Source organism: Aegilops tauschii, chromosome 4 (assembly GCF_002575655.3).
Source record: "Aegilops tauschii subsp. strangulata cultivar AL8/78 chromosome 4, Aet v6.0, whole genome shotgun sequence".
Lineage (NCBI taxonomy): Eukaryota > Viridiplantae > Streptophyta > Magnoliopsida > Poales > Poaceae > Aegilops > Aegilops tauschii.
The window spans coordinates 154,037,025-154,045,386 of NC_053038.3; the positions used below are offsets into that span (position 1 = coordinate 154,037,025).

The 8,362-nt window shown below is 58.8% G+C and overlaps 1 protein-coding gene across 1 annotated transcript; it reads right to left on the minus strand.

The window, feature by feature from the left end:
* Positions 1–1,107: 1,107 nt before the first annotated feature.
* Positions 1,108–2,196, minus strand: LOC141021723 (uncharacterized). The gene is made up of 2 exons (XM_073497579.1): positions 2,026–2,196; positions 1,108–1,632 (listed from the first exon to the last, which is right to left on the minus strand). The coding sequence occupies exons 1-2, from the start codon at positions 2,194–2,196 to the stop codon at positions 1,108–1,110; spliced, it is 696 nt and encodes a 231-aa protein (XP_073353680.1).
* Positions 2,197–8,362: the final 6,166 nt, after the last annotated feature.

Below are 8,362 nucleotides of genomic sequence, written 5' to 3' on the forward strand. Positions count from 1 at the left end.
GGCTTCCTTGCCTTCGGCTTCCGTGTACATCATGACGCGCGGCGAGTTGAACTCGACATTGGTCGGGATGATGGCTTCTACTCCGTCGACGAGGAAGAACGGGGTGAACCCGGTCGACCTGTTTGGCATGGTGCGGAGACTCCAGAGGACGGCCGGGAACTCGTCAAGCCAATTGCCGGGTGAATGGATGAGGGGCTCGACAAGTCGCGGTTTGATGCCAGACAGGATGAGGCCGTTGGCCCGCTCGACCTGGCTGTTGGACTGCGGATGTCCAATGGAAGCCAGGTCGAGGCGGATGCTGGAGACGGAGCAGTACTGCGCGAGCGCGCCCTTGGCGAAGGTGGTCCTGAGTGCCGACACCGGCTGGTGGCTGCGCCTGCTGAAGCGCTGGCACCCCTCGCACTTGAGGACGAGCGACTCTGCGTCTTCGAGGGCCGTGGGCCAGTAGAAACCATGGTGGAAAGCTTTGGCCACCAGGGATCACGAGGCGGCGTGGTGCCTGCACTCGCCCTGGTGTATGTCGAGGAGGATCTCAATACCCTTGTGTTGCTCGACGCAGCGTTGTAATACGCTGGCGGAGCTGCGCTTGACGAGCTCATTGTTGATGATGCTATAGGCAGACGCTCGGTGCTGCACTTGCCGAGCTTCGGTCTCGTCCATGGGGAGGACCCCGTTCTCTAGGAACTCCGAGATGGGCAGGGCCCAGGATGGCGCCATTACTATGGCAAAGACGGCCACCATTTCGGCCTCTGGGGCGGCAGCCCCCGAGCCAGGTTGAGCAGCCCCCGGGCCAGGTTCGGCAGTCCCCGGGCCGGGTTTGACAGTCCGCGAGCCGGGTGGAGCAGTCCCCGGGCCGGGTTGGGGTGCGGCCGGGTCGTCTGGAACGTGGATGGACTCGGAGTCCGGAGACGGCTTGACGGATGGCTTGTACAGATGCTTGAGGGAGACGCCGGATGGAATGGACTGTCGGGACGAGTCAATCTTGGCGAGCATGTCCGCGGCCTCATTTTCCGCGCGTGGGATGTGAAAGAACTCGCAGCCTTCAAAGAATCCGGACAGCTTCTGGACGAGGAAGCGGTAGCTTGCCATGTTGGAGTCGTGGGCGTCCTACTGGCCGGAGCACTGCTGCACCACCAGGTCCAAGTCACCGTAGCACAAAATGCGCCGGATGCCGTGTTCCTTGGCAAACCGGAGGCCGTGCACAAGGGCTTCATACTCGGCGATGTTGTTGGAGGCAGCGAAGTGGATCTGTAGTGCATACTTGAGATGGTCGTCCTTGAGGCAGGATAGCACGATGCCGGCCCCTAGGCCGAGTCGCATCTTCGAGCCGTCGAAGTGCATGCGCCAGTGCGTCGAGTCCGGTGGCGGCGGCATGTACCGGGTCTCGGTCCAGTCGACGAGGAAGTCGGCCAAAGCTTGGGACATGATCATGGTGCGAGGCTCGTAGAGGATGGTGTGGCTGGCTAGCTCGAGCGCCCACTTGGCGACCCAGCCAGAGGCATCCCGGCACCTGATGATTTCGCCGAGAGGGGTCGTGCCGACCACGGTGACGACATGCTCTTGGAAGTACTGCTTTAGTTTCTTGGCAGTGAAGTACACGCCGTAACACATATTCTGGTAGTGCGGGTAGTTCTGCTTCGAGGTGGAGAGCACCTCGCTCAGGTAGTAGATGGGACGTTGGACGGCTTGGACCTTGTCCTTCTCCGATCGCTCGACCACCATCACGGTGCTGACCGACCGCGAGGTTGCGGCAATATAGAGCAACAACGGCTCCTTCTCGGCCGGTGCGGCCAGGACTGGTGCGGTGGAGAGCATGCGCTTGAGATCCCGGAAGGCTTCGTCCACCTAGTCGTTCCATTCGAATGGCGTCGTCTTCTTCATCAGCTGATGTAGGGGCAAGGCCCTCTCGCCCAGCCGGCTGAGAAACCGGCTGACCGAGGCCAAGCAGCCGGTGAACTTCTGGACATCGCGCAGCCGAGCCGGCTTGCGCATGCGCTCGATGGCCTTGATTTTCTCCGGGTTTGCCTCAATGCCGCGCTCCGAGTAGAGGAAGCCGAGCAGCTTTCCGGCCCTGACGCTGAAAACACACTTTTCTGGGTTGAGTTTGACCTTGTACTCGCGTAGGTTGGAGAAGGTCTCCTTCAGGTCGCCGAGGAGCGTGAGGTGCTGCTTGGTCTTCGACACAATGTCGTCCATGTAGACGTGGATATTGCGGCCGAGTTGCGGCAGCAGGCATTCTGCATGCAGCACTGCAAAGTGGCGCCGACGTTCTTCAAGCCAAACGACATGGTGATGTAGCAATACGCCCCAAAGGGCGTGATGAAGGACGTCTTCAGTGCGTCAGCCGGGTCCAGCTTGATCTGGTGATAGCCGGAGTAAGCATCCAGGAAGGACAGGAGCTCACACCCGGCAGTGGAGTCGATGACTTGGTCGTCCGCGGGAGGGCGAACGGGTCTTTGGGGCAGGCCTTGTTCAGGCTGGTGTAGTCGATACACATGCGCCAAGTCTTGTTCTTCTTCCGGAAGAGGGCTAGGTTGGCCAGCCACTCGGGGTGAAACAGTTCCATGATGAAGCCGGCCACCAAAAGCTTGGCGACCTCTTCACCGATGGTCCTTCTCTTCTCTTCAGAAAAAACGTCGTAGGGGTTGACGGATAGGCTTGGCGTCCTTGCGGACGTGAAGTTTGTGCTCGGTGTACTTCCTCGGGATACCAGGCATGTCCTTTGGGGTCCATGCAAAGATATCCCGATTCTCATCGAGGAAGTCGACGAGCTCGCCTTCCTATTTGCTGTCGAGGCGGGTGCCCACGACAACGTACTTGCTGCAGCTAGGGTCTTCCGAGTTCAGCTTCACCTTCTTGGTTTCCTTGGAGGGTTTGAACGCGGCCTCATCGACCGGCTCCTCAGCCGGGATCTGTGCAGCCGATGCCTCTTGGGCTAGGGCGAAGATCCGGTCGAGTTGGCGCCGCTCCTCGGCTATGACCAGCGACTCGGCTAGTTTGGCGCCGTCTCGGCGCACTCCAGGGACTTGAGGTAGTCGCCGGTGACGGTGATGAGGCCCTTCGGACCCGGCAGCTTCATCTTCAGGTAGGCGTAGTGGGGGACCGCCATGAACTTGGTGAGCGCCGGCCGGCCCAGCAGTGCGTGGTACGCACTGGAGAAGTCCACCACCTCGAACCAGATCGGCTCGCGTCAGAAGTGGCTGCTGTCGCCGAACAGGACGTCGAGCCGAATCCGGCCGATCGGGGAGCAGGAGAGGCCAGGAACGATGCCGTGGAAGATCGTCTGGGTTGGCTCCAGGTCTTTGGCCTCGAGGCCATGCTTGGTCATGGTATCACGGTACAGGATGTTGATGCTGCTGCAGCCATCGACGAGAACCTGGGAGAATTTGCACGTGCACCGGGGCACGACGATGGTGGGGTCGAGGACGAGGGTGTAACCAACCAGGTTTGGCATGACGGCCGGGTGGTCCTCCCGGGTCCAGGTGACCGGGCGTTCTGACCAATGCATGTATTTCGTCTTGGCCGGGATGACGGTGTTCACCTCCTGCCGAAGGAGGCACTCGCTGCGTTTGTCGTCGCCAAGGCTGGTGAAGATGACGTAGGCCGCGTTTTGGGCCGGGTAGGGGTCGTCGCGCATTGCGCCGCCGGCCGGTGGCGGCGGTGGAGGCGGAGGCCGCTGCCCCGCTCCCGGAGCCGGGGCCGGAGGCGGCGGGATGTCGCCCCTCGCGATGCGCTTGGTGATGGCGCACTACTGAAGTGTGTGCATGGACGGCCTCACGCCGCTGTCGTGCTTGCATGGAGCATCGAGCATCTCCTCGAAGCTCATGGCGGGCTGCCACATCGTCTTGCCAGTCTGCTGGTGTTTGGCGGCCGGTTCGGCCGCGGGCGCCTGCTCGGCGGCCGCAACGAGCCAGTTGTCATAGCGCTGGGCTGGCTGATCGGCCTTGCGCTTGTTGTTCTGCTGGTTGTGCTGCTGCCGGCTTCCTTCGCCGGCCGGCTTCGGAGGGGGCACCGGTTTTGCTTTGCCGGCTTCATCCAGTGCCACCTGGATCTTCATGGCGGAGTCGGTGTTGGCGTACTTGTCCGCCGTCACCATGAGTGTGGCCATGGTGGCCGGCTCGGAGCGCAAGAGCTTGTGCTTGAGGAGGGTGCCATCTCGGCACCCGTTGACAAAGTACTGGATTGCCTGGACTTCATGGACGCCCTCGCAGCTGTTCTGGAGCTCGGTCCAGCGTGCGAGGTACTAGCGGCCAGTTTCCGCCGGCCCCTGCACGCACATGGAGAGCTGATTGGGGCGGCCGGGTCGCTTGTAGGTGCCGGTGAAGTTGCGCACGAAGGCTTGCTCGAAGTCGACCCACGCGTTGATGCTGCCAGCCGGCAGGCTGTTTAACCAGGTGCGGGCCGACCCCTGGAGCATGAGGAGCGCGTAGCGCACGGCGAGGTGATGGTTACCGCCGGCGATGCCGATGGCGGTGGTGTAGTCGGTGAGCCAGTCCTTCGGCTTCGCGGTGCCATTATACTTGGGGATGTCGCGGGGGAGCATGAACCCTTTGGTAAAGGGCTCACCCCGGATGCATGGCCCGAAGCACGCCCGTTCGACGGGGCCGGTCTCCTCCAGGTCCTGGGAGAGGGCGAGGCGGTCGAGGCGGTGACGGGCGTCGGTGTCGTCGATGGCGCGCGGGCCCAACCGGTCGGTGACCACGCCGTGGGGGGCCGGGTCGCCTCCAGCCGAACGTCGGCTGGGTTAGAGCAGAGGATCGAGTCGGCGTCGGACCTCCGAGGCCGGCTCGTCGCCCAGGCCGTCAGCGGTCGTTGGAGCGGGGTTACGCCGGGTCCGGGTGCGGCCGGAGTGCGCCTCGCCGGGTAGGGAGGATGCTGTGTGCTGGTTGTCGCGGGGTCCATCGACGCGGACGGAGCCGGATCCGGCCGGTCTGGGGAGCTGGTTGAGGCGGTCCTGTTGCGCGTTGGCTGCAGCGAGGAGGTTGTTCACCCTCTTAAGGCGGTCCTGCAGTTCATCGCCCGCGAGCTGGTCCAGGCCGACCACGGCCGCCTGGGCAGCGCGCATGTTCTTCACGGGAGTCTCGTAGACGGGAGGGACAGCGCCGAAAGCGCGCCCCATCGCGCCGCCCCGGGCCCGCACGTCGGCGACCCGGCTTGGCTTGGGCGCGTCCGGTGTGAAGCCGTAGGCGGCATTGCGCTCCAGCTAAGCGGAGTCGAGGCGGCGCTGTGTGGCAACAAGCGTCTCGGTGACGCCCAGCAGGCGCTGGCGGTCCTCGTTGAGACGAGTCCGGGCTTCAGCGATGTTGGAGGCGTCGATGGGAATGCGGAGGCTCTGCATCATGGTGCGCAGCAGGTTGGGCGAGCCGGCCTTGTCTGCTGCGGCCTTAGCTTCGGCGGCCTTCCTCGCCACGCTCGACGAGGAGGAGGCGCAGGTGTCGTTGACGAAAACCTCCACGCAGAGGTCCATCACTCCGGCGGGAGCACCGTCGTCGATGGAGAGCGGGGAGCCGAAAAAGTCAAGTACCTCGCTGGGGTACTCGTCGGTCGCGGGCGCGTCAGAGATGCGCAGCGCGGCGAAGGAGGCGGTGAGCGCGTTGATGACGTTGTCTGCCAGCGTGACAGGCTCGTCGGAGTCGGAGAGGGGCCCCATCTGAAGCATGCTCCTGGCGAGGACCTCGAGCTGCCCAACGGTGGGCACCAACTGTCGTGGTGGGCGCACGGCAGATGCCAAGGGATGGCTAAAGATAGTAGGAGGCTCGAGGGCACTGGTGGGCTCCAGAGGCGAGGTCGGCATGAGCGAGCGTGGGACACAAGACATACCCAGGTTCGCGGCTCTCCGAAGAGATAACACCCCTATTCCCGCCCAGTGTAGTTGATATGTATGAGTACAGAGTTGCTCCTAGAGCTGTATGGAGGAAGAAGGGAGACTGGCCAAGGCTTAGGCAGTTCCCTCTCTGGTGTTGCTAGCTAGGTGCGTGAGTGGGTGGTTGGGTGAGTACATTGCCCGTATGCATGATGGCTCCTGGGGGGTTTTATAGGTCAACCCCCAGGGGTAGAATGGTAATGTTACATGGCCGTAGGGCCGGGTTGTCAGTGTCCAGGAAGCCCGGCGCTGGGACCCGGCGGGTGCCAGGTCTCGGCGGGTTCCCCGGGCGCGGGCCCCATGCGCCTAGGGGCACTGTGCGCCCCGGGTGTGGCCGAGTCGAGTGGGCTACAGTGGCGTTCCGTCAGGTCGCCACTTGCTGGCGTCATGGGTGACGATGATTGCACTGTTGCCACGCCGGCCCTGGTCAGCAAGTAGGTTGGGGGCATTGTTGCCATGCCCGGCTGACCAGAGGCACGGGCGGGGCACTGTTGCCACGCCCGGCTGACCAGAGGCACGGGCGGGGCACTGTGGCTCCGGTCATCAGTTGGTGGAGACTCGTCCAATCGTACGGCCGGGATGGGATGGCTACTGACCCTCGGCCGGGTTGTAGAACACGCCAAGGGTGGAGCTAGCTTGTCGGGGAAGTCTTGAGTTGGTTGTCGGGGCCGAGTTGAGGAGTCCGGCCTGGTCGAGGGACTTGGCTGGGTTGAGCGACTCGGCCAAGCGCGAGCCGGATTGAGGGGCAATGCTGGCCCCATTGTTCTTGAAAAGGATCCGGGTTCCATTGCCTGCCTGGGGTTCATCCCCCCGACAGCGTATGTGTCTTCAACTCATGTTATTCGCCAGTAATTGTTTCCTTTCTACCTGTTTTTTGCAAACAGGGCTAGCCATTTCACCTCGTTGCTATGGAGAATTTTTGGTGAACTGGACAAATCACTTTTTTTTCTTAAGAGTGTTTTTGCAGTTCTGCCAAAATGTCACACAGGCAACGTTTTTACATTTCTGTGGGACTGCAGAAAGGGAGATTGCTTTTGCTATCCTCCTCATCTAACTCCTGCCGAATCTTCTGTAACAAGTAGTTAATCCGAAAGAGAGATCACAGAGGTGATCGGCTTCTATTTGTGTGTGTTATGTTTCATCATCTAGTTCCACTATTATTGTAATCACACTGACTGGATATCTTTGGAAACGGGAATGGTCAGCACGATTTTAGTGGAGCTGCACAAAATGATCGGATTGTGGTGTCCTCCATACACCCCCTTTTTGGCTACAACGCTGGGTAAAATAGCTGCCAAGCAATGAACACTGTGCCCAGGAAATGGACCCATGCCTATGAACAGCATCGATCAATTATATATTTTTTCTTTATTTGTACACCTTCTCACAACTTTGTCTTCAGTTGTGATGTGAATATTGGCGCCGATCTGCGAACCATTGAGATGCATTAGTAGCCATGGTAGTTTCATTTGTATTTGACGGAATGTTGTAACGAGATAATCTTGAGGCAAGAGGACACATGAATCCTAGGTTGTAACCTTTTTTCCTGTGGGAACCAAAGTTGAAACCTTCATATCATCACAGTAAAATTTCATTAAAATTATGCGTACATATAAACAAATCCTGAAGGATTGATTGCAACGCTAGAAACAATTCATCTTCGTTTCGCTGACATGTGGGACATCCTTCATCCGGCTCCACCTGCCGTGCAACAATATTGAGTGCACGACTACAGGGAAAGGTTCACCCTGGTCGTTGCGCCGCATTAGTAATGACTAGTGAGCAGTCAAATCACGGAGCCCCACCTTCGCCACAGTAAGTTGCTCGGATGAAGCAACCATCATTTCTCTGTTCCTTGAATCCGCTGGTACTCCCATATTCCCAGAGTAATAAGTTGCTCGGGTGAAGCAACCATCACTTCACCTTTCCCACAGTAAGTACCTCCTTGGGCCCATTGAAAAATCACTTTTCTCGCTCCATCAAGTGCATTTATTGTCAATCTAACCCTGTCACCGAAACACCTCTTTGGCTATAGTTAGTTCATGGTTAGTCATGAGTTAGTCTAACCTCTAGCTAAGTTAGAGTATCCAAACAGGAGCAGTATAGGTCATGCAAGTTGCTCAAAGCATACAGTCAAATTCGTACATGAAAGGATCTTTTTTCTTTTTGAAAACAGAACGTGAAAGGATCTTCGAATGATATAATTTTCAAATTATATAAAATCTTATCAATAGTCAAAGGCATCCTCGAAGAATACTGGCCCTACTCCCTCCGTCTAGGTGTATAAGTCACCTTACGAACACCAAATAATCCCAAAATACTTAGGCACGGGGCATTAACTTCCACCTCGTTTCTTGTTTCTTGACATATCCACCAATAAGAGATGTGGGGCGTGCATGTTTTCAATGACTTAGACTACCAAACACGACATGTAATGTTAGTTCATTGCATGCAATGCTATTAATTAGCAAATAAATATTAATTTCTCTCATTTTCCCC